Source organism: Xenopus laevis, chromosome 8S (genome assembly GCF_017654675.1).
Source record: "Xenopus laevis strain J_2021 chromosome 8S, Xenopus_laevis_v10.1, whole genome shotgun sequence".
In the NCBI taxonomy this organism is placed as follows: Eukaryota; Metazoa; Chordata; class Amphibia; order Anura; family Pipidae; genus Xenopus; species Xenopus laevis.
This window is the reverse complement of record NC_054386.1, coordinates 19476942-19503255: the sequence shown is the minus strand read 5'-3', so window position 1 is coordinate 19503255 and position 26314 is coordinate 19476942. Positions and strand designations below refer to the sequence as shown.

At 37.7% G+C, this 26314-nt stretch overlaps 1 protein-coding gene across 1 annotated transcript; it reads left to right on the top strand.

Annotated features, from left to right (window-relative positions):
- Positions 1-202: 202 nt before the first annotated feature.
- LOC108700482 (uncharacterized protein C14orf132) lies at positions 203-25468 on the top strand. Its single transcript, XM_041574974.1, has 2 exons — positions 203-747; positions 25238-25468. Exons 1-2 carry the CDS (start codon positions 721-723, stop codon positions 25460-25462), a joined length of 252 nt encoding a protein of 83 aa, XP_041430908.1. The 5' UTR covers positions 203-720; the 3' UTR covers positions 25463-25468.
- The last annotated feature ends 846 nt before the right edge of the window (positions 25469-26314 follow it).

The following is a 26314-nucleotide window of genomic DNA, read 5'->3' as shown; positions in this document are numbered from 1 at the left end:
GAATATACATGAGGGAGATGCCATGGCTGCTATCAACAGCGCTCCCATAGACTAGAATGCTCAAATAAGAATTTAAAATCACACAGACTCTATTGTCCACTTCCAGACTGAAACAGCTTCTGCCATAAAGTTCCCTGTCAGTTCCAATGTTCGTTTATACGGTCCCTGGGGAATTGGTGTTTCCATAGGAACAGAGTTAACCATCACATCACTTTAGAAATGAAATTCAGTTCTATCCACGCTGTAGAACATTCTGCCACTGAGTGCACATTCTCTGCCTGGTCTTTCAAACGCAAACACAGCTTGAAATCTCGCAGTCTCCTCCTTGCTACAATAGCACACGCAGGCTACAGATCATCCCTGTGGATTAAGGGTATCCTTGGCATGTATAAACACAGTGTGACAGCCTGGCTCTGATAGGGTTAAAGATGGGTGCCACTGTTGCCCCTTAAACAAGCAAGACAACCTGTCAAGCCAACAAAAGAAAACCCAATTTGTCTGGCCATTGTTTGTCAGCTTTTGGGGCTGGGAAAATGATGCCTCTGAACATAGACTCCACGCACTGGCTTGGCAGCATGGATTAAAGAGAGCCCCATGATCATCGGCCAAGCAAAACACTGCCATTTCATATACAGTAAGCAGTAGGAGAATGCTAAACTCAACTGGGGTTCCCTGTCAATAGCACCAACTAGATCACCAGCTCCACCAATTACCCACACCATGGATCTCTCTTTCATGGCTGCACAGGTAAGATATTCCTTTCCAATATTTAAATATGTATTAACCTCTCATAGGACCTTATATTGTTACCATGCAACTGTGCACAGAACAGAAATCAACAAGTTTTTACTCCCCTTCTGTAATAGCAGGTTTGACAAAATATTGCAAAGAATTGCTAAAGTATTGCTTTTTCGGGTGCCGGTATATTAAGAGTCTATATATCAATTTTCCTTAATGGCTATGCTATTTATAATACATTGTTCAATTACGTACCCTTTCCTCTCTGTGCCCTCATTCTTAGATTCCAGAAATAATATAAACGACATTAAGTAGTAAATTATAGGTATAGTTTATAGGTACAGATACATGAAAATCATGCTTCTAAAAAACAACTCTGTATTCCTTTTGAGATAAGCTAGTCACCCTCATCCTCCTAACCTATTTCAGGGGAAAACTGTGAGTGCTATGTGTTTCTATTTTTCTAGCTAAGGATAGGTTACCCTGGGAATTAAACACCTAAATAAAATCTACTAATGTTTATTTATGAACTGATGCCATTGTATTGTTTACAGAGTAACATTTTAGTTGCGTTGCAAGGTTGATTAATTTTATGGTTGTAATGTACTTCATGTAAAATAATTAGCAATATTGTTTGTGGTGCTGCTAGGTTTATGCTTTGCTGCACAAAGGAATGCTTAATTTCTGGGATTCCCTACCCAGGGCAACTGTCAATATAATTCTGATGCACAGGATGCTAGAAGGGCTTGCACTTATGCATAAATGAATGACACTGGTTCCTTATTAGAGTAAGTTCAGAGTTCAGTCTTCCCCCAGGCCACTCCTTTTCTGGATGTAGAGTCTATGGGATGTATACATGACAACAGCTATGTACTGTATACAGTATGTAAGATACAAGATGCCCAGTGATATGTAAAAAATACCGAACCCCTTAAAAATATTGTAAACCCTCTTACCTACTACTACAGCTTGATTTAACCTTCTAAACAAATCTCTACATGATCTGAAATAGTTAAAAATATACAAGCACCACTCAGCTGGAAGTAAATAATGCCAGATGTTGCTAGATTTGATTTTCTAAGAAGCTGTCAGCTTTATTGGGTCTTGTAAGTCACTGGCCTTTAAATGAAGCATATTAACCAATAGAATGCTGAATATATATATAATATATATATATATACACATATATTTATATAGTATATTCAGAATGCTATGGGTTAATATATATATATATATATATATATATATATATATTACTTGTAAAAAAAGGTTAAAATTCCATATTTATTGGTTTACATTAAAAAATCGGCCAACGTTTCGGTCTGCTCCTAAGACCTTTATCAAGACCTGTCATGGTCTTGATAAAGGTCTTAGGAGTAGACCGAAACGTTGGCTGTTTTTTTAATGTAAACCAATAAATATGGGATTTTAACCTTTTGTACGCAAACCCTGGTGTGCATCTTTTTCGTTGCTATTTGAATAATTTTGCCAGTAATTTATTACGGTGTGCATTAAGGACTTCTTGGATTGTATATATATATATATATATATATATATATATATATATATATATATATATATCTCATCAGTGGCAGTACCGGGTTACGATGTTTATTTATATCTTCTAAAGAACAGCTAAACTTAAAGAATAGCATAAACAGTGTTACAACAATAAACGCTAATCCATAGGTCCCAATTGTGTGAAAGGAGAAGCTGCTAAACTCAGCATTGACTATGTACCCACACAGAACAGATTTGCCTAACCAAACATCAATATTCTTTCTGATGTTAGATTAAGATTTCACAGGAAAGATTTGACCTTAAATGAGAATCTTGCCTTCTTCCTTAGATGCTTAACCTCAATATTACATTCCTGCTAATCTCTGTAATAATGAATACAAGCCAAAGTTTATTTGATGTGGTAAGCTTCCCACAATCCACAATCTAAGAAATCATCATTAATGTTCTTTGGATGGATTGATGCTTCACAGGACTACTCATTTTTGGTCTAAAAGTGCAGTTAGTTGTTATTACAGAATGAAGATACCAGCTCCCATCAATAAACTCACTATAGGTTATATCAATTGTCTTTGCCATTAGTTGTTTCTTACACTGTGGGGCAGATTTATCAAGGGTCGAATTTCGAAGTACAAAAAGCTTCGCAATTCGACCATCGAATTGGAATACTTCGACTTTGAATATCGAAGTCGAAGTTTTTTTACATCGAATTTGGCCATTTGCGGTCGAAGTAAAATCGTTGAAACAATGAAATCCTTTGAGTCGAACGATTCGAAGTATTTCATCCATCGATCAAACGATTTTTCTTCGACTTCAAAAAACCCAGAACTCAGGTCCCCATAGGCTAACATAGCAATTTGGCAAGTTTAATTTGGTGAAGTATTGAAGTCGAAGTTTTTTTAAAGAGACTGTACTTCGATTATTGAATGGTCGAATATTAGAACGATTTTACTTCTAATCGAATTCAAAGTGGAAGTGGAAGTCTTAGTATCCTATTCGATGGTCGAAGTATCCAAAAAAATTACTTTGAATTTTGAATTTTTTTTGCTTAGAAAATTCCATCGAATTCTCTTCGACCCTTGAAAAAACTGCCCCTGTGTGTATATCCAGTAATAGGACCATTTGTTTTATTATTACTATATTATTACAATAATATTACTATGGCTTGCTGTACTAGGGCTTGCTATTATACCACTTAAGTTACTTTTTGGATGTATATACTGTGCAGTACTACTGATCCTTGCTAATACTCCTAGGGTACAGATGTAGGTCTGCATTGGTTTGACAGTCGCATACCACTATTAAGCTTTGTATGCTGATTGATCAGTTTTTGCACTTTACATTGTCAGACTACATTCTGTCCATTCTTATTTTTTTCTCAAACACATAAATTGACAATTCTTTCACTATACTAATATGTCTTCAGATTATCACAGCCCTTACCTTAATTAAAGGGGAACTATTGCGACAATGAAAATGTAATATCAGCTTCAACATACTGAAAGAAGAAACTTTCTAAATACAATCAATTAAAAATTCTGTACCAATAATCAAGTTTATCTTCACTATCCCTCTCTCAGCATCTGTTTCTCTTCATTCTGTCTTTATGCAGCAGTTTTGTGTCAGATTAATGATCCAATATATCTTATAGGGGGGCTTCCTTTTGCCTAGAAGATGTATTAGAGCTCACTCTATTAAAATCACCAAAAATTATGTCTCTCTACATGCAGAATTTGTGCAAAAGGCAGTTATTTTGCTAGATTTTTGGAATCAGTTATTTGAGTGAGTTCTAATACATCTGCTAGGAAAGGAAGCCCCCCTAAGATATAAAACTGATTATTTCTTACTTCAGTATGAGGAAGCTGATATAAAATTTTCATGTTATTTTGTGTTTAGAGGCAAGTAATAATTAAGTTTTGAAGATAACATGAAATCTAGTTATAGACTTGTAATGGTGCTTTCTCCAGCCGCATATAAGTGCCTAGCCAAACCTAAAATGTTGTGACTTTAGACTATGTGTTTTTTTCTTTTGGGCTCTCAGTAATTTGCATATGCAAATTTCGATTCTGATTCACCAACATTCATCTGGATACTTAGTGATAGATTAATATTTGCCTGGATCTAAAAAAAATGACTTTGGTGCATCCCTAATGTAAATATAAAAATATCTGGAACGGTCCAATTCCTAAGACGGACGAATGGCTAGTGTCAGAGGGTTGATATTTGTCACCCCCACCCTCTATGACGCCATAACGCTATATGGCCCAAGGCAGGATGGACTTTAAGAACTAATGGTCTACTGTGGACAATGGTCACTCATATAGCTTATACTAGGCCATACAAACAAAAGATCATCACTCTGTTACTTAAATTCCAGAGTGTTAGCATAATGCCAGTCTGTCTGTTGGGGCCCCTTACTGCTGAAGTGCTGCTCAGATTACTGGAAATACCACAATGGCCTTGGTTAGCCGATAGCTGATTGCGAGGCTGTGGACTGTTGGAGCTAGGCACAGTATGTTACCACATTCCTTTGATAACATGTAAGACTAAGTAAATCATTTAGACATTAATTGTACAAGGAGGAGACAGACTATGTATGGTATTTCCGTGAAACCCTTGTCACACTTATTGTAAAAGCCTTCTGAAAGCTATATAACGCCTGGACCAAGAGGTGTGTCTTTGGTAAGTCCTTGGCTGACATTCTGTGTGTTACTCCAACAGCTTACCCAGACAAAACTGTTATGTTGTATTATGTAAGAATAAATTGCCTGACTATTACTAAAGGTTTTCCTTTACTGAGTTTTGTCTTACACGAGGTCAAAATGGTACTACTAAAAATACCATCACTAGCTTGGTGTATCCCTAGACAGACCACCTGTCATATCAACTTTTCTTTTAAAAGCGTCGGGGTCATGAATTTTTCAAGTAATTCTTGAATGAAAACATTAGTGCTATATAATGTAAAAGGAAATGAAAGCATACATACGATGACCATTAAAGAAAAAAATACTATATGAGAATTGAGAAATTAAATATTTAAATTTATGACATTTTGATTAAGAATACAAAGTATGTTTACATTGTTTTTGTTGAGACCACAAGGCTCATGTACAAATGTGACAAATGATGAGGTCACACACACTGGTCCTTGTACTCAAGAATGAACTGCAAGGACCTGAATGTTCCCAATAAATACAACCATGCCTGGATCTAGCAGTTACGTTTTCACAGGGGGCAGGTGGAGGGGGCATGTAGGATTCCCTCATCCCACACTCCCACAATTTGTGTGTCATTTAGATTTACACGGGTTAGGAAGCATGGATGGTAAGCTCCTTTGCTCCCACCAGCACTGTGCTCTAAACCTCAACCTGGATTTTTAAGCTGCAGAAAGAAGCTTTGCCCTGGACACACATACTGAATGAATGAATGAGAACATAGGGGCACAAGGTTACACCTGCTCTGGCACATCCACAGCATTTGTAAATGACACCTTAGATACAAAGAGAGGGTTTTTTAGGTTTTTAAGAAGGGGTTCCATATAAAATGGTCTAAAAACTAGGTTAAAACCACAAAAAACTTTCCAGGTAACAGTAGTCAAGGTCCTATAGAAGTCAAAGGGAGCTATGCTGATCCCTTTGGCCTTTTTTTTCTAACCATTCAGAGTTTAATAGGTTTTGGGATTTTTTTTAAAAAGTATTTAGCTTTTTTGGGGGGGGTTAGTTCGTAATTTTTATATTCGGATCTTTTAATAACTTTCATGGCATTTGTGGTTTTAGAGAAAAAGAGTTTAATCATGGTTTCAAAAACCTCAAACCCCAATAAAATTCAGCCTTTAATAATCATGTTAGGTTTGTATAGATGGCACAGCATTAGCTCTTTAATAAACGGTAATAGTGCCATGGTATATTATTCTTGCGTAACTGAACACAGTCCAGATTTTAGTATATTGTAAACAGATGAGTTGCTGTACCACCTACTAACCATAGCTTCTGACCTTAGTGTATTATCTTACATACAATAGAATTAATTTTTATCTTCTGTGGATCCCCTTTCTTAGAAGGTGAAGGGAGAATGTGTATTTGTTATGTTTTCTTGTTAACAGTAGAACGGCACCATTATTTTTTAAGTACACGTCTATTGGGTTGTATAGAATAAGATGTTTAAGAGAAACAAAATGCAAAGGCTTGCCCCTAATTTGTACTACAGAAAAACAGTGTTTTGACATATAATCATATAATTGGAGCAAGAATGATTTTGCCTACTTAGTTTTCTTATTTTCTAAATACTTCAAAATCTAAGACTTCATTAATGCATGGACTTACTTTGTGTTCATTATAAGCGTGTGTCTGTGTCTGGTTCATTTCTGTAACTCAATTAGCCTCTACAATGTGTTTTGTCACACGATGTTATTCCCTGCTTCGTTCTTATTAATATCTTATTAATGTCTAAAAGCACCCTGACTGTGCAGCTAATTGCAGAACATTCTGTCTTTGTAAATGAAATGTAAGTCCTGAACGGTGAAACATTTATTAAGAGCTAAATAGGAATTGTATTGTGATAACAGACATGCCACCATATGTAGTGAAAGGCATTAAGTTTGCCCAGGAGCAGTAACTCATAGCTACCAATATGGTTCTTGCTTTTAAACAGGTGACTAGTAAACGGTTACTGCACCTGGGCAAAATTGGTATAAGACTTGCACAAACCTGTTTACTGCATAACGTTGGTCATGTAACAACTGACAATTTGATGAGTTCTGTCTTTCATCTGTAGCACACTGTAGTGTTCTCCAAAAACAACCATATAAAAGGCAAAGAGGAAAAGCTTATAGTATTAGTTCCATATTCTTCTCCCCAGCGGTTACTGCACTCTATTGACTAATTTCTTAATAAGAATACGTGCACTGTAAGGAGTTACTGTTAAAAACGACCTTGACGAGTTGTCAATATGTTAGTCGGAAAATATTGTTCATATTAAAACTACTAAAACACAGGATTTCAGTTATAAATCTGGTTCTTTTGGGAAAAAAACTCAATGTGAACTGAAATAACCCATTTAGTTTAGTTTCACCTTTAATTTTCTCTGCCTTAGGCAACTGTATTAACTGATGTCCAGAATGACCCTAGAACATTTGCAGATTCTATATTCTATATAACATGTCTGTCTGTAAAAATGCACATGTTGGCCTTTATCAAAAGTCTAAGGGACAGATTTATCAAGGGTCGAATTTTGAAGTGTAAAATACTTCGAAATTCGACCATCGAATTTAAATACTTTGAATTTGAATATCGAAGGCAAAGTATTTTTCACCGAATTTGGCCATTGAATGATCGAAGTAAAATCGTTCGATCGAACGAACGATTAAATCGTTCGAATCAAATGATTCGAATGATTTTAGCGTACGATCGAACGATTTTACTTCGATGTGTAAAGACTTAGAAAATGGTTGTAGAAGGTCCCGATAGGCTAACATAGCACTTCGGCAGGTTTAATTTGGCGAAGTATTGAAGTCAAAGGTTTTTTTAAAGAGACAGTACTTCGATTATCGAATGGTCGAATATTCAAACTATTTTTACTTCAAAACAAATTCAAAGTAAATTCAAAGTCGTAGTATCCTATTCGATGGTCGAAGTATCCAAAAAATTACTTTGAATTTCGAATTTTTTTACTTAGAAAATTATCTCAAATTCACTTCGACCCTTGATAAATCTGCCCCTAAAAGTTTTTCTCAGACTTTTCTTCTTAATTAGATCTGTGCAGTTATTTCTGCTATTTCTTATCCTTAATTACCAGGGCGGTCACTAGTTTAATGTATTAAGCCAGTCTTAATAATCTTAGGTTAAATAGAACATAACATTCATGGTTGCTAATTGGATATCTCTAATGATAATAATTAACTAATTATAAAGTAAAATTAGATGCTGATTTGTTTTTAAATCATCCTCCATCGATTCAGTTCATTCCCAATTATTGTGTTCACTTCTTTCCTCAACATTTGCATAGGCACCAGCAACACTCGATTCATCTAAAGTCTTATCATTATATGAATGGTGGCATTGCATTACAAATATAAATGTTTCTTCTAAAGGCCTGCTTGAGGCATATTAATAAATAAAACACATTCTTCTGGAAGTGTCAGGGGGAATAACCATCAATCTTCATGTCTCTTTTTGCTTGGATAAAAGATTTTTATTTAAAGGGGAACTATCGTAAAAATGAAAATGTAGTATAAGCTTCATCATCAAGAAACTATCTAAACACAAACAATTACAAATTCTGCACTGTTTCTGAAATAATCAAGTTTAAATTCACTATCCCTCTCTCAGCATCTGTTTCTCTTTATTCTGTTTTCTTGCAGCAGTTGGGTGTCAGATATTTGATGACAGTTAAATCCAAGATAAATCTTATGGAGGGGGGGTCCTTTCCTAGCAGATGTATTAGAGTTCACTCAAATAACTGATTCCAGTAGAAACAAAATCGAACAAAATAACTGCCTTTTGCACAAATCCTGCATGAAGAGAAACATGATGGGGTATATTTATCAAAGAGTGAAGTTAATAGTGAAGTTCCGCCACTCGAGTGAAATTCCGCCACTCTCCATTCATTTCCATGGGATTTTTACAGGCGTATTTATCAAAGGGTAAACTTTCACTTTCACCCATTGATAAATATGCCTTTCAAAATCCCATAGAAATGAATTGAGAGCTGCGGAATTTCACTCTAGTGGCGGAACTTCACTCTTTGATAAATTTACCCTGATGTCTCTTGATTAGTGATGGGCAATTTATTCGGCAGGCGCGAATTGGTGGCGAATTTGCACGATTCGCCGCCGGCGAATAAATTCGCGAAATGGGCGCGAACATTCACCAAAAAAATGGACGCTGGTAAAAAAAACAGATGCCGGCGTCAAAAACGAGATGCCGGCGATGTTTCTCAAATTTTTCGCTGTTTTGCAAATTTTGCACGAAATTCGCGAATTTTCCAGCTAAGTGAAACGGCACAAATTCACCCATCACTACTCTTGATTTTAATAGAGTGATCTCTAATACAACTTCTAGGCAAAAGGAGCCCCCCTATAAGACATATTGGATCTAACTGTCAATGAATATCTGACACCCAACTGCTGCATGAAGACAGAATGAAGAGAAACAGATGCAGAGAGAGGAATAATGAACATAAACTTAATTATTTCAGAAACGCTACAGAATTCCTAATTGATTGTAATTAGAAAGTTTCTCATTTCAGTATGCTGAAGCTTATATTACATTTTCATTTTATGATAGTTCATAAATTCAGTGTGTTCATATGCAATTTCAAATGTAAATTCTGCATGGTTTACATATATATATATTACATCTATTTTGCAGTGCATATATTGTTGTGGGGGATAGTTGGAACTACAGAATACACAGTATAGAGAACCATACAGTGGAAACATGGCCTTGCAGTTAATTATGGGAAAACGTTTGATTCTATACAGAACAACAGCAACAAGCATTGACAGGTGCAAATTGAACATTCTTTCTCAATATAGAGCAGCATCAACATCCATGGCCCAGATTCAACTGATTGGCATTGCATATACATTACACAACAATGCAGATAGTACGTTAAAGGAGAACTAAACCCTAAAAATCACTTTGGCTAAAAATGCCATATTTTATATACTGAACTTATTGCACCAGTTTCAGCTTGTCAATAGCAGCAATGATCCAGGACTTCAAACTTGTCACAGGGGGTCACCATCTTGGAAAGTGTCTGTGACACTCAAATGCTCGGTGGGCTCTGAGCACAAATTATCAAGCAGAAAATGAGATTTGTCTGTCATATAAGCTGATGCAACAGGGCTGCTATGGATGACTTCAATTATCCAGACATTGACTGGGGTAATGAAAAAGCTAGTAGGTTTGTAAATATGCTGAATGACAACTTTTTATTCCAGCTCGTTCAAGAACCTACTAGTAGTGATGGGCGAATTTATTCGGCAGGTGCGAATTCGTGGTGAATTTGCACGATTCACCGGCGCCTAACAAATTCACGAAACGGGCGTGAAAATTCGCTGGAGAAAATTGACCAGCTTCGAAACAAAACTACGCCGGCGACCATTTTTTGGACACCGGCGCATTTTCGCCAAAAACAGACACCGGCGTCAAAAAAACAGACGCTGGCATCAAAAAAAAGGACGCCGGTGTCAAAAACGAGGCCGTTTTCGCAAATTTTTCACAGTTTCGCGAATTTCTCACAAAATTCGCAAATTTTTTGGCAAAGCAAAACCACGCAAATTCGCCCATCACTACCTACTAGGAATAACTCTCTTTTGGACCTTGTAATAACTAATAATACTGAACTCATCTCTAGCATTTGTGTGGGTGAGCATTTAGGGAATAGTGATCATAACATGGTCTCCTTCGAGATTCTGTTGCAGAAGCAATTCTATAAGGGAGTAACTAAAACACTAAGGGGCCGATTCATCAATAGTCGAATATCGAGGGTTAATTAACCCTCGATATTCGACTGGGAACTAAAATCGTTCGACTTCGAATATCGAAGTCGAACGATTTTGCGCAAATCCTGCGATCGGTCGATCGAAGGATTTTTCGTTCGATCAAACGATTAAATCCTTCGAATCGAACGATTCGAAGGATTTTAATCCAACGATCGAAGGAAAATCCTTCGATCAAAAAATCACAGGCAAGCCTATGGGGACCTTCCCCATAGGCTAACATTGACTTCGGTAGGTTTTATCTACCGAAGTAGGTGGTCGAAGTATTTTTTAAAGAGACAGTACTTTGATTATCGAATGGTCGAATAGTCGAACGATTTTTACTTCGAATCGTTCGAATCGTTCGAATTCGAACGAATTTAACCAATTCGATGGTCGAAGTACCCAAAAAATACTTCGAAATTCGAAGTTTTTTACATTCGAATTCTTCACTCGAATTTTGTAAATCTGCCCCTTAATTTCAGAAGTGCAAACTTTGACAGTATAAGGGCATCTCTGCAACATATTAAGTGGGAAATGCTTTTCACAGGGTTAAACACAGAACAAAAATGGGAAGTCTTTAAAATGCTGCTTAATAAATATACATGTCAGTATATTCCCCTTGTAAGCAAGGACTTATAAAGCATTTGATACAGTGCCACACAAAAGGTTACTGGTTAAATTAAGGAATGTTGGCCTGGATCATAGTATTTGTACCTGGATAAAGAACTGGGTAAAAGATAGACTACAAAGAGTGGTGATAAATGGAACATTTTCTACTTGGACCAGTGTTGTTAGTGGAGTACCACAAGGCTCTGTACTAGGTCCCTTTCTTTTCAACTTGTTTATTAATGACCTGGAGGTGGGCATTGAAAGTACTGTTTATTTATTAATTAGCTAAAAAAATTTCTCTAAAAAGTAATTCTTTCACAAAAAAACTCTGAATATATACTCCATTTTAAACTTGTCGAATTCATGTAAATGTAGATGTCAATGGCAACTGTCTCTTTAACCATTTTAAAGGGATCCTGTCATCGGAAAACATGTTTTTTTCAAAACGAATCAGTTAATAATGCTACCCCAGCAGTATTCTGCACTGAAATCCATTTCTCAAAAGAGCAACAGATTTTTATATATTCAATTTTGAAATCTGACATGGGGCTAGACATTTTTGTCAATTTCCCAGCTGCCCCCAGTCATGTGACTTGTGCCCGTGCCATGCTTTCTGGCAGGCTGCTGTTTTTCCTTCTCAATGTAACTGAATGTGTCTCAGTGGGACATGGGATTTTACTATTGAGTGTTGTTCTTAGATCTACCAGGCAGTTGTTATCTTAAGTTAGGGAGCTGCTATCTGGTTACCTTCCCATTGTTCTTTTGTTTGGCTGCTGGGGGGAAAAAGGGAGGGGGTGACATCACTCTAACTTACAGTACAGCAGTAAAGAGTGATTGAAGTTTATCAGAGCACAAGTCACATGACTTGGGGCAGCTGGGAAATTGACAAAATGTCTAGCCCCATGTCAGATTTCAAAATTGAATATAAAAAAAATCTGTTTGCTCTTTTGAGAAATGTATTTCAGTGCAGAATTCTGCTGGAGCAGCACTATTAACTGATTCATTTTGAAAATTTTTTTTTTCCCATGACAGTATCCCTTTAAGATATTTTTAACCTTCACAAATTTTGAGAGTTTTGGGGTATTTGATAATTTTGAGTTATTTAAGCCCAAGCAATTACTGTCTAACAAAGAATATTATGTTGTGAAATGTGAAGGTTTTTTTTATCTTTTATACTGTATTTATATCACAACTATGATTACTAAACCTGGAAATGTAGTTAATATAATTGGTATCACTGAGACTTGGTGGGATGAAACATGTGACTGGACTGTGCATTTAAATGGTTACACTTTTTTAAAGAGGGACAGAGTGATTAAAAAGGGTGGATGAGTGTGTTTGTATGTAAAGCCTGGATTAAAGCCATGCACTACAGAAATACCCATTGACGGCACTGGTGAGGGTGTGGAATCCCTCTGGGTAGAGATTTTGACTGGGCAAAAGGTTTCAAAGAAAATGATCATTGGTGTATGTTATAAACCACCTCATATAAGTGACGAGAATGAAGCCCAGCTACTTTTACAAATAGGAGCGACTTCACAACTAGGTCAAGTTATTACTATGGGTGACTTTAATTGTACAGACATTGACTGGGGTAATGGGGCTGCCAAGACAAAAAAAGCTAGTAGGTTTGTAAATATGCTGAATGATAACTTTTTATTCCTATATGTAACCTACCAAAAGATCCTTCTTAATTATTTCTATATACTTTAGCTGTATCTGCTTTCCTAAGCTTCACTGATGCTCTTTTATTTCACTATGCTCTTTTTGCTGTTTAATACTCTCTCTTTCTCTAAACTATAAACCCCCTAAATGTAAGAGGATTAAAATATGTTGCAGTGCAATGAGATAAAAAGCCCCTGCTTTCAAAGATTTCATCTGTATGAGCGGATATATCTCAGGAAAGAAGTTCTTTCCTCTTGACTTAAGGGTTTTTGTTTTTTTTTATCCCTTTGAATGTGCGCATTAATCCATTTTATCAGTGAATCATGGTTACTATGTTTATCTGGGTTCAGTTTACAAGTAATTCAACCTTTTGCAAAATATGTTTATTGTGGCTGGCTGATATATTAAAAGGATACTTTCATGGTTTTTCGAAAACACATCAGTTAATAGTGCTGCTCCAGCAGAATTCTGCACTGAAATCCGTTTCTCAAAAGAACAAAAATATTTTTTTATATTTAATTTTGAAATCTGACATGGGACTTGACATATTGTCAGTTTCCCAGCTGCCCCCGGGTCATGTGACTTGTGCTCTGATAATCTTCAGTCACGCTTTACTTCTGTACTGCAAGTTGGACTGATATCACCTCCTCCCTTTCCCCCGGAGAAGCCTAACAACAGAACAATGGGAAGGTAACCAGATTTCAGCTCCCTGACACAAGATAACAGCTGCCTGGTGGATCTAAGAACAGCACTCAATAGTAAAATCCAGGTTCCACTGCGACACATTGAGTTACATTGAGTTACATTGAGTAGGAGAAACAATAGCCTGCCAGAAATCTAGGCCCGGATTTGTGGCAAGGCCCCAAAAGCCAGGGCCTAGGACGGCACGATTCCAGGGGCGGCATGCCACCCAGTCGCATAACTGTCCTAAAGCACTGAGGACTAAGCGCAATCAAAACTTTACTTAGCCGCACGCAGAGTTCTCAGTGCCGAAAGTGTGCTTAAAATATGTGCGCATACGCACCTGGGGTAGGCAGTGGGACGGGGAGCAGCCAGACAGGCTGTCCCAGACCTGTATCACTAGGGTGGTCCCTGGAAATATGGGACTGAAGCTTGGCCGCTGATACAAACTGTTAGCTGGTGCCGCGCTTGTACTTCTGCTCATGCAGAGCCTGGTGGTGTAGAGCTTCAGTGGTTTGGAGAGGGACGATGATGAGGAGGTACGTGTCATGGGCAGAGAGGATGTGTGTGGGCAAGTGTCTGTTGCTGCTAAGAGGTGGCTAGGCAAATCCATAATGGAAAAGGACCTCAGAGTCCTTGTAGCAAGCAATGCCAGTCAGCAGCATGAAGGGCAAATAAGGTCTTTGGCTGTTTTAAAAGGGGCAGAGATTCACAGGAGGAGGTTTTTCTTCCACTGTATAGAGCACTGGTAAGGCCCCATCTAGAATATGCTGTATAGTTTGGGTCTCTGGCGCTTGAACAGGCCATTATTGTATTAGAGAGGGTACAGAGAAGGGCAATGAAGCTGGTAAAAGGTATGGGAAATCTTAGCTATCAGGAAAGACTGGCCAGGTTGGGGTTGTTCACTCCTTAAGAAAAGGTTCTTAAGGAGTGATATGATAACTATGTATAAATATACAGTATAAGGGGATCCTATAAAAATCTCTCTGAAGGTTTATTTACCAGTAGGTCTTTCCAGCTGACCTATTCCGTTTAGAAGAAAGAAGGTTCTGTCTAAATATTCGGAAGGGTTTTTTTTACAGTGAGAGCTGTGAAGATGTGGAATTCTCTCCCTGAATCAGTCGTACAGGCTGATACATTAGATAGCTTTAAAGGACATGTAAAGTATATTTTTGGGGCCAGTCTGTGTGCATAGAGCACCTTAACCCAACCCAAACTGCATTATTTTCGCACCCCCGTTCAGATCCTATGTCCCGCGCCATCACTTTGTTCCTAACTGCTTAAAACGTTTCAGCTGGCGGCCATTTTCCCTGCCCGGAGTTATCGCTTCTTGCTTCCTGTTCTAAATGTGCATGTGTGCCTAGTCCCTTCTGCCTGGCCTCTCTCTGCAGTATCTTTTCCGAACTAAAGAGAGCATGCTCCCCACGCCAGACGCCAAGAAGAATTCTAAAGGGAGGAGGGAGAGGAACTGAGCCAGTTACTGATATGCAGACAGATCAAGGGAACGGAGAAGCCCCTCTGTTAATTTCTCAGTGACTGCAGTGGCAGATATTTAAAGACCACAGTGAGGCTTTTTACTGAAAAATATTTTTGGCTGGGGGGTTGACATATCCTTTAAGAAGGGGTTGGATGGCTTTTTAGCAAGTGAGAAAATACAAGGTTACTATAGCTCATAGTACAAGTTAATCCTGGGACTAGTCTGATTGCCATCTTTGGGGCAGATTTACTAAGGAGCAAAGTGGCTATAACTAGCGACAATTCGCTAGCGGGAGCACACGCAGGGTCCGCCAATTTACTAACAGGCGCAGGCGCCAATTCACTAGCAAAACAGACCATCGCTAGCGATCATTTGCCCGTAAATTAACTAAAATGCTGATTTTATTGAACGTTACCTCTTTTGCCTTCGCCACCTCAGAACAGGTAAAGTGCTTTAAAGCAGCTAGATCTTCCTCAATCTTCTGTCTCTTACATCATATCCTGTGATCCAAAAATCCATCAAAGTTCAAATAAACGCTGGCGACTTTTTCTTTTTCAGCGCAATTGCCTGCAAAAGTCCTAACTCAAACTTTTTTTGTTTAACCGGTTTTCAAACATATGGAACATAAATTTTGCAGTGGGCTCATGTGTAGAGTATTATATTATATTATATTTCTTTTCTTTAATAAGTTTCCCTGGACATTTGTAATAAAAAGAGGAAACTTTGGTATTTGCAGAAACAATTATAAAAAGACCTCCATACAACTTTAAATTACCCGCCGCATGCAAATTGACCTAAGCGCAATATCACTAGTGAATTTTTGCTAGGCACAAGGGAACGCTAGAGCATCTTTGCTATGAAATGCTCGCACTACCGAAGTAATGGCAGCAACAATAGTGAATCTGCCCCATGAAGTCCATCTCTGAGGTAAATTGGAGAGGCTTCAAACGTAGTTTTTTTTTTGCCTTCCTCTGGATCAACTAGCAGGTTATATATAGAGTTAAAAGGTTGAACCTGATGGATGCGTGTGTCTTTTTTCAACCTAACTTACTATGTTTCTATGTTACTATTTATACATTATTATATTTATTTGATTTTTTGCCATTTCACAAGGAAAGCTATTGTTCTACATGGATACCAAAATACATTTTTATTGAACACATCTTCCCACATAGCAGTAGCTAATCCCTAAAAAAACCTGAAAACATAGTTTTTTGAGCATGCAATTAACTCTAGGTCTCCCATTTTTCCTGACAAACTTACTGTACATGCTCTTACAGTTCTTTTTCTAGTCTAAAGGGGTGGCCTCTGATGCGGTGATCCTCTTTATGGGTAAAAAGGTCCCCTGCTATTTGTCTGTAATGTTCTCTAATATATTTGTAAAGTGTAATCATGTCCCCTCGCAAGTGCCTTTTTCCAGGGAAAACAACCCAAACCTTGACAGTCTACCCTCATAATTTAGGTCTTCCGTCCCTCTAAACAATTTAGTTGCACGTCTCTGCACTCTCTCCAGCTCATTTATATCCCTCTTAAGGACTGGAGTCCAAAACTGCACTGCATACTCCAGATGAGGCCTTACCAGGGACATATAAAGAGGCATAATTATGTTTTCATTCCTTGAGTTTATGTCCTTTTTTATGCAAGACAGAACTTTTTTTGCTTTAGTAGCCACAGAATGACACTGCCCAGAATTAGACAACTTGCTATCTACAAAAAACCTAGATCCTTCTCAGTTAAGAATGTTCCCAACACACTGCCATTTAGTGTATAACTTGCATTTATATTATTTTTGCCAAAGTACATAACCTTGCATTTATCAACATTGAAGCTCATTTTCCAGATTGCTGCCCAGTTTTCCAACTTAGTCAACTCATCAGCAAAAACAGAAACAGTACTTTCAATTCCCTCCTCCAGGTCATTAATAAACAAGTTGAAAAGCAAAGGACCAAGTAAAGAGCTCTGCGGTACTCAGCTAACTACACTGGTCTGATTAGAAAATGTTCCATTTACCATCACTCTTTGTAGTCTATCTGTTAGCCAGTTCTCTATCCAGGTACAAATACTATGTTCCAGGCCAACATCCTTTAATTTAACCAGTAACCTTCTGTGTGGCACTGTATCAAATGCTTTAGCAAAGTCTAAGTAGATCACATCCACTGCCATCCCAGAATTGAGGTCACTGCTCACCTCCTAATAAAAAGAAATTAAGTTAGTCTGGCAAGATCTATTTCATATAAAACCACAAACTCATTGTATTATGATTTGCAGTGAAGCCCAGTATCTTATCCTTTATGAACCCTTCAAAAAGCTTTCCTACCACTGATGTCAGACTAACTAGCCCATAGTTTTGAGGCTGAGAATGGGATCCCTTTTTTGAATAGTGCCACCACATTACCAATTCGCCAGTCTCTCGGCACCACGCCAGACCTCAATCAATCCATAAAAATTTAGTAAAAAGGTTTGGCAATCACAGAACTAAGCTCGCTAAGTACCCTGGGATGAATACATCTGGCCCCGGACCTTTGTTTATCTTAACATATTTTAGTCTCTTTTGAATTTCCTCATGTGTGGACCATGCATTATTAGTTGCATGAGTGAATTAGGACTATTAAGAAGGAAACCTTCATTAACTGGTTCCTCATTTGTGTAAACAGACGAAAAATAACAGTCCAGAATCTCAGTTTTTTTCTGTTCTCATCAACCAGCTGACCCCCCTCTGATATTAAGGGTCTGCAATACCCTTTTCCATATCGATTTTAGCTTGATAGTTTGTTTGCATGATTTGGTGGCCTCCTTGTACTTTATAAATGTTTCACCTGTCCCAGCTAACTTGAAAGCCTTAAAAGTACATATTTTCTTACCCACCTCAACACCAACACTTCTAATGAACCAAAAAGGTGTTGCATTGCAACAGTGTTTCTTGCTTACAAGGGGAATATACTGACATGTATATTTATTAAGCAGCATTTTAAAGTCTACCCATTTTTGTTCCATGTTTAACCCTGTGAAAAGCATTTCCCACTTAAAGGGATACTGTCATGGGGGGAAAAAAATTTTTCAAAATGAATTAGTTAGTTAGTGCTGCTCCAGCAGAATTCTGCACTGAAATCCATTTCTCAAAAGATTAAACAGATTTTTTTATATTCAATTTTGAAATCTGACATGGGGCTAGACATTTTGTAAATTTCCCAGCTGCCCCGGTCATGTGACTTGTGCCTGCACTTTAGGAGAGAAATGCTTTCTGGCAGGCTGCTGTTTTTCCTTCTCAATGTAACTGAATGTGTCTCAGTGGGACATGGGTTTTTACTATTGAGGCAGCTGTTATCTTGTGTTAGGGAGCTGCTATCTGGTTACCTTCCCATTGTTCTTTTGTTTGGCTGCTGGGGGGGAAAAGGGAGGGGTGATATCACTCCAACTTGCAGCACAGCAGTAAAGAGTGATTGAAGTTTATCAGAGCACAAATCACATGGCTGGGGGCAGCTGGGAAATTGACAATATGTCTAGCCCCATGTCAGATTTCAAAATTGAATATAAAAAAAAATCTGTTTGCTCTTTTGAGAAATGGATTTCAGTGCAGAATTCTGCTGGAGCAGCACTATTAACTGATTCATTTTGAAAAAATTATTTTTTCCCATGACAGTATCCCTTTAATATGTTGCAGAGATGCTCTTATATTGTAAAGTTTGCACGTCTAAAATGTAGTGTTTTACTTACTCCCTTATAGAATTGCCTCTGCAACACAATCTCAAAGGAGACCATGTTATGATCATTATTCCCTAAATGCTCACCCACGAAAATGCTAGAGATGAGTTAAGCATTATTTTTTATTTCAAGATCCAAAAGAGAATTATTCTTGAATTTAGGAATAAAAAGTTGTCATTCAGCATATTTACAAACCTACTAGCTTTTTCTGTCTTGGCAACCCCATTACCCCAGTCAATATCTGGATAATGAAAGTCACCCATAGTAATAACTGCATGGCATGACTTCCTTTTCCACCATAGTGATTAAGTGATGACTAATGGGTGCAGTTGGTTTATGCACTATATGGCCATGGTAATGCTTAATGAAAGATTATTTATAAAAATGAAAACACACTTTCAGAATGACCTTGGTGAGCTTAGTTTGTGTGGCAGAAAAATTATTGAAACACTTACCAGAAAAAAAGGTTCTGTACCGTACAGTTCCATCCATGAATTGCAATTAAATGTTACCTAGGAAATGAACTCAATAAATTGCTAGTTATTTATGAGTTGTTTGATAGGACAGATGCTTTGTATAATAATAGTGACTACTACATTGAAGGATATTTTCCCTGCATCTATCCTGATCAGTAGAAACCTATCCCTGAAAATAAATAAACTTTTTTGGATAACTTCATTTACTGTATTTAATCTAAATTATGTTTGGGGTGGTTATAGAATGGCTCAGAAAAATAAAAAAATTGGATAGCATATTTTAACATTTATCAATGACCCTGGGCAACAACCAAGTACATTTCTAGCTAATAACAGCATGAACACAGGGTCGGACTGGAACAAACCCAGACCCGCTCCCTGCACAAAGACACTAGCGCAACTTCTGACCTCCCTCTGGCACACCGCGCACCTGCAAGAAGGAGAAGGTAGGCATGGGGGTGCCGGAGGGGGGTGTGGCTCGGGCAGGGGGGCCAGGAGGGGACTTTGTGGCTGGGGTGGTGGGCCCATGGGTATGTGGTGGACCCTGAGGCCGCAGTCCCAGTGGGACCCTGGACTTCCAGTCCAACGCTTCATGAACAAGCAGGGAAAATCAAGGCATGCGTTTACATTTAAAATGCTTCTAAAATATGATGCCCATATGAAACAGGAATACTTGTTTAAATAAAAACACAGACACAACCCCTTCTGGGTTGAAAGGTTTTGCTATTTTTCTACCTGCATGGCTAGTTTTTTGTCGTTTATAGTAAACCTTTGGTGAGTAGTCCTTTTTAAAAGGCTTAAACACAACCTAGCCACCGACTAGATGACTTAAAAATATATGTTGCTGTGGGAAATTTCAAAATGTAAAATGAGAGAAAGTGGGCAAATACTGTACAAAGTTATGAAGAGTCAGGAAACAGGACTCAATATAGGCCATGGATTCATGGCAATCTACCTACATAAAGCATTCTATGTTCTAATTAGAAAAATAATTTAAAAATAATTAAAAAAAAACATTGAGTAGACCACAAACTACCCCAATTCACTAAGCTTCGTAGTTGCGCCAGGCGTAACTTCGCCGCACTTCGCGGCACTTCGCCTAGGCGTAGTTTCGCCAGCGCTTTGCAAATTCACTAAAATCCGAAGTTGCACTCAGGGGTAGCGTAAGGTTGCGAAGTTGCGCTAGCGTTGATTCGCTAAGCAAAGCGAAGTTACGCTAGCGATGGTTAATTTGCATACGTCGCCAAATTCAAATTTCAATGGAGGAATATGTAGCAGCACTACAAATGCCTGGGAAACCTTCAAAACATCAAATAAAATTTCTATTTTGCCCTACACATGTGCCCACTGTATAGTTAAGTTGCCATGAGTTAGGAAATGTAGGGGGGAAGGAGGGGAGCCCCAAAATTTTTTTCGATTTTTTTCAGTCTATCACCCATAATATAGAAAAAACGCCAGCGTTTTTTGGGACTTAGAAAAATGTTTATCTTTTTTTGAAGAAATCGCTATCTACTCTATTGCGCTTCGCCTGGTCTGAGGTGGCGAAGGAAGTCTAGCGTAAAAGGTAGCGTTCAGAACAATGCACGCGTTAGTGAATTTGCGTAGTTACGTCCATTGCGCAAATTCGCCAGGCGTAAGGGTGCGAAGTTACACTAGCGAAGTTACGCCAGCGTCCGTTAGTGAATTTGCGAAGTAATGAAAATGGCCAACGCTAGCGAATTGGCGCTAGCGTTAGGCGCTTCAGCGCATAGTGAATTTGCCCCTATAACTCTAATTCAGAGTAGCCACTTTGACGTCATAAAGGATGGTGACTAGAAGCTGTAGATAGGAAAGTGATTAGAGTAATTGGGATCTACTGTTGTGAGGGTGTTTTTTTCTTCTCTTTGCTAATCATTGTTACAACAAGGGAGGGCCCTGCTCATACAGAGCTCACAGTCAGTAATTTACAGTTACAATTAGCCAATAAAGGTTCATACCTGTACACTGCTTATGTTATGTTTCATATCAAAAGTTTTACTCTATAACTTTCTGTTATGGCTTTGACGTGTTTTGTTATAAACCTTTCTAAAACATAAAAAAACATGTAAATTACAATATTTGCAAATACATATGTAGTTTAATAGGTTAGACCTTTATAAAACGTAATAAACATGTAAATTATCATTGATGCATTACACAATGCTGCAAATATGTATATAGTTTTATGGGTTAGAAGAAATCATAGCCAAGTTGAATGTAATCCTCTCCTGCTAGTTTGATAGATCTTAACATTCCTATGATATTTAGCATTATGAGTGTTTAATTCAACCTACAGACATTTCTCACTAATTACATTGGAATCAATCTAATATTTTCTGTACTGTACCATTAAATAAAACGTGGAGTCCTATTTTGCATAAAATAAATGCCTGAAAATGATCCGCAAATGTAGAACCAACTTAAAAATCTTTATGTGGGGTTGGAAAAAATATATACTTATATCTTATATACAAAAGACAGTTGACAGTCTAATTATCTCCAGCATTCAGACTGCACAGGGGGTGCCCAATTTATCTTCGGGGGTGGTTAATGTGTGTCTGCCCTATGAATATATTTTAATGTAAAAAAAAGTTAAGGATAGCCCTCTGACATCTTTCTATTATGGGACTTGTAAGTAACTTGCTGTCACCAACTGAAGAATTATTGAATTATTGAAGAACAAGAATAAATTACATTTCACCAAATAAAAAAACTGTTTGAACAAATGTCTGGTTGAATTCTGAGTGGGAGGTGACTTTTTTTTATAGCTTACATAAAAGTGGTTTTTTTTGTGTATTGGCTTCCATTGTACAGGTGTAGATGTATTAAGGGTCAAAGTGAAAATGTTAATTTTTGATTTTTTTTTTGGTGAATTATTCAAATTATTCAAACTTTAAGATTTATCATACTCTGACCCTTTAAGAACTCAAATTCGACTATTCGCCACCTTATACCTGCCCAATTGCTATATAAGTCAATGGGAGAGTGTCACGGCCGGCACCCAATACCAGAACAAATGCCAAGAACCCTGGTCTCGGCTCGGCTTCGCCAGTAGTGTGACCACCTTTGGGCTTCGGGAGGAGCCCTCAGCTTAATTGGGTGCAACCTGGACTTAATGAGGGGTACAAGGCGAGGAGTTCTGGCTGGCAAAGGGGCACGACCGGATAGCAAGAGTCTTTGGGCAGAAGGTCAAGGACAAGGCGTCAGGTGGAAACGGAACAGACCGGATCAGGACAGGCAGATAACAGAATCGTCAGGCAGGCAAGGGGTCAAAACCAGATAATCAGACAGACTGGATGAGGCAGAAGGATGGTCAGACAGGCTGGGTCGAGGCAGGCGGATATCAGAATCGTCAAACAGGCAAGGGGTCATACCGGGTGATCAAGCAAGGGGTTAAGCAGGAAGAGTTGTCGTAGGCAGGCAAGGGTCAGGATACAGAATGCAGAGTAGTCAGGAACAGGCAGGGTCAAACACGGATAATCAGTCAGGATAGCAAATTCAGAAACAGGTAGCAAAAGCTCAGGAAACCACAGGATATGATCCTATAACGGGCACTGGCTACAGGTCTGAATGGGCCTTAAATAGGGAACCAATTGGCGCCAAAACGTGCGCAATTTCGCGCCTTTGGGTCGATTAAATTCGTCCGAGCTGAGAAAATGTGATTTTATTAATACATTTCAAGTTTATGGGAGTTTTAAAAAACTGCCATAATTTGGAATTCGACCCTTGATAAATGTGCCACCCCAAGTGTGGAACTCAATACTTTTAGACTGTTTAAAAACTACAGTCATTGCTATGACTGACTGCAACACAGTAAACTGTGGAATTGTGTACATTTTATTCTTTTGGATGAGAAAAAAAGCCATAAATCCTAGCCACAGGCCTACAAACATTTTCTTATAGAGTGGGCTCACAATATTCATCGATTTATGTAAAAAATTTGCAATTAAAGGAGAACTAAACGCTAATAATAAATATGGCTAAAAATGCCATATTTATATACTGAATTTATGGCATCAGCCTAAAGTTTCAGCTTCTCAATATCAGCAAAGGCCTTCAAACTTGTCACAGGGGGTCACCATCTTGGAAAGTGTCTGTGACTCTCACATGCTCAGTGGGCTCTGAGCAGCAGTTGAGAAGCTAAGCTTAGGGGTTGTTGCAAAAACATAAAAGCCCAAAACATAACAACATGAACAGCTTTTTTAGCCTACTGCTTTAGTTAAGCTTTAAAAGTTCTACCAACTGATCTAAATTTTAATTTCTAGTGCTGCTTTAATATTTATTGTGATAATAATAGGATTTGGCAAACAGTTGTAATAGTTGACATCACACTCCGAGTAAACACTGTCTACCATTTAATCAGATCTAAATGCAAAAAATCTATAGCATTAGCAAAATTGCAAAACAGTCCTGATTTGTAGCTCAGTTTGTATTTGGACAATGACCAAAGCCAAGTCAAAATCTCAGCCAACATCTCTGACTGAGCAGCCAAAAAGATTTATTTTTACTGTCAAAACTGCCAGTGACATAATGAAATAGGTACATGTTATGTTACAAGTTATAAAGAGAAAAAATGGCATAAATAAGAAGAAAAAATGGCATTTGGCAATGTCATTATTTTCACTAGCTATTTACTACAATGCGACTTTTAGCTGCACATTGTACATATTTTAAGGCTTGCTTGAAGGTATGCTAAATGGTAAAATTATAGACAATGAGGAGAAAAGGGAATTATGAGGAGTGAAAAGGAACATTAGTATGGGACGTATTTGCTATGCCATTGGCAAAGATGAGCTTTTATAACAGATACAGATGTTAAAAAAAATAACATTCATACCTTAAGGGGACTATTTACTAACAGTCAAATTGTGATTTTTTTTCCACTAATCACGAAAACTTGTGGTTTTCCTATATTTCTAAAAAGTTCTAAAAATTTGAGATGTATAAAGTGAAACGAAAACCTTTATTGCCAAACTTTGCCAAGTAAATGTTGTCGAGGTGCTGTAGAAGTCAGTGGGAGCTGCACTGATCCTATTGGACCATTTCAAAATCAGAATTTTAGAGGTTTTCAGATTTTTTTTTCACTATGATTTGTCCGAAAAACTAAAATTTTAAGAGGTATTCAGTGCATTTTTTCAGTCATACGTTTTTGTTTTTTTTTACTTTTTGGGGGTTATTTATTAAGCTCTGAATTTTTTTTAGTTGGACTTTTAAAGGGGAAAATACAATTTTTTCGGAGAAAAAAAAACTCCTTGATATATTGAAGGCAGATGGTGTGAAAGGTCCAATGAAAAAAGACCTGCTGAGAACATGTAAAAGTCAATGGCAGATGTCCTGTTAACAATTGGAAAATTTTCTAAGGTACGCTGGGTTTCTGAAATAACAGTAGCTTTCGGGAGATTTTACGAAAAAAATTTAGGTTTTGAGAGTAAACTCCGAAAAAAATCATAGGATTTCGATTTTTTAAAAAATGTTATTGTGACTTTTTGCGGAGCAACGACCATTCGCCAGAGCGAAAAGTCACCTGTCGATAGAGTGCGAACGAACGCTACCGACGGTCTCTTTCGCTAGTGAATTATCATCTGCGCCTGTTAGTGAATTGGCGATGTCCTTGCGGATGGGATTTCTGTCGAAAAAGGACGTTAGATTGTCTTCCTATTTGTTAATACACGGGGTTTCATAAAGGAAATGTTGATACCTTGTATATATTGTGTAACCTACGTTCTAGAATTCTTTTGCATAACTAGCTTTTTTTGTCGAATTTAACCATCTTATGGAATTACTTATATTTCTTTGTACAGGCAACACTATTAATATTCAAAGCACAAGCTAATACTCTTCCTGATATTGTACCATTGAATTTTACAGCTTCCTGTGATGGGAGGAGCTTTTATGGATTCACCTATTGAGGACTTTGGAACAGAATACTCCTTATTTAACTCATCAGCTAATGTGCATGCAGCTGCGTCAGTCCAGAGCCAACCAGAAGAGCCACCTCGCTCCTCAAATGACGCCATTTTGTTATGGATTGCTATAATTGCCACAATTGGTAATATTGTCGTTGTTGGAGTGGTGTATGCCTTCACCTTCTAAGAAGACTGCAAACTACAGACAGGCAGATGCCGTTTGAAGGGATAAACAGTATTTTTTATTAATGTGCCCATGATGTTTATAATTTAAGTGCTGTCCAGCCTAAAACACAACACTATTAAACATTTAGAGAGAGCTGTAACACAGTGCAAAATAAAACAAGGTAAAGAGCTTCTCAATTCCATTCATTTTGTTGGTGTACAGTGTGAACCCCACCTGCCTCAATGACAGAACTTGAACAGGTACAAAAAAACACAGTTTACTATATATTTGCTTATTGTTTCTACAGTCAACATTATTTTATAACCTTGTATTCGCTATGCTTTTGACTTTTTATGGGGAAAAGTTAAAATCTAGAACTGGCATATATGGTGTGTTTAGAGATTATTAATGAGCAAGACATCCAGCTGTAAAGGGAAGAAAAGAACATGTGTGCAGATCTAATTAGCTGATTACACAGCTCTTGGAAATATGTTATGGTAAATACAGGGTATGAAATGTAATTACCTAACCTTTGTATTAAGCCATGGTAGTCACTGAAACAGATGTACAGACATTACCAAGGGCTCAGGAATACTCTGTATCTGGGGAATGATTGTATTTGTATTTATAAGGCATTCATAATTGTTTAGTAAACAGAGATGACATATTTTGCTCGTCCAGGAACAGGCATAACAATGACTTGGCTTTTCACTTCGAAAATAGATATTTTACTTTGTTTCATTCAGATTTTTACATTAACATTGCAGAAAAAGTGAAAAAGAAAAATGGACTAACTTTGCCATGATTTCACCTTGGATGAAGGAACACCGATGAAAAGAATTTGACTTCATTTGGTTATTATTCGGGATGCAC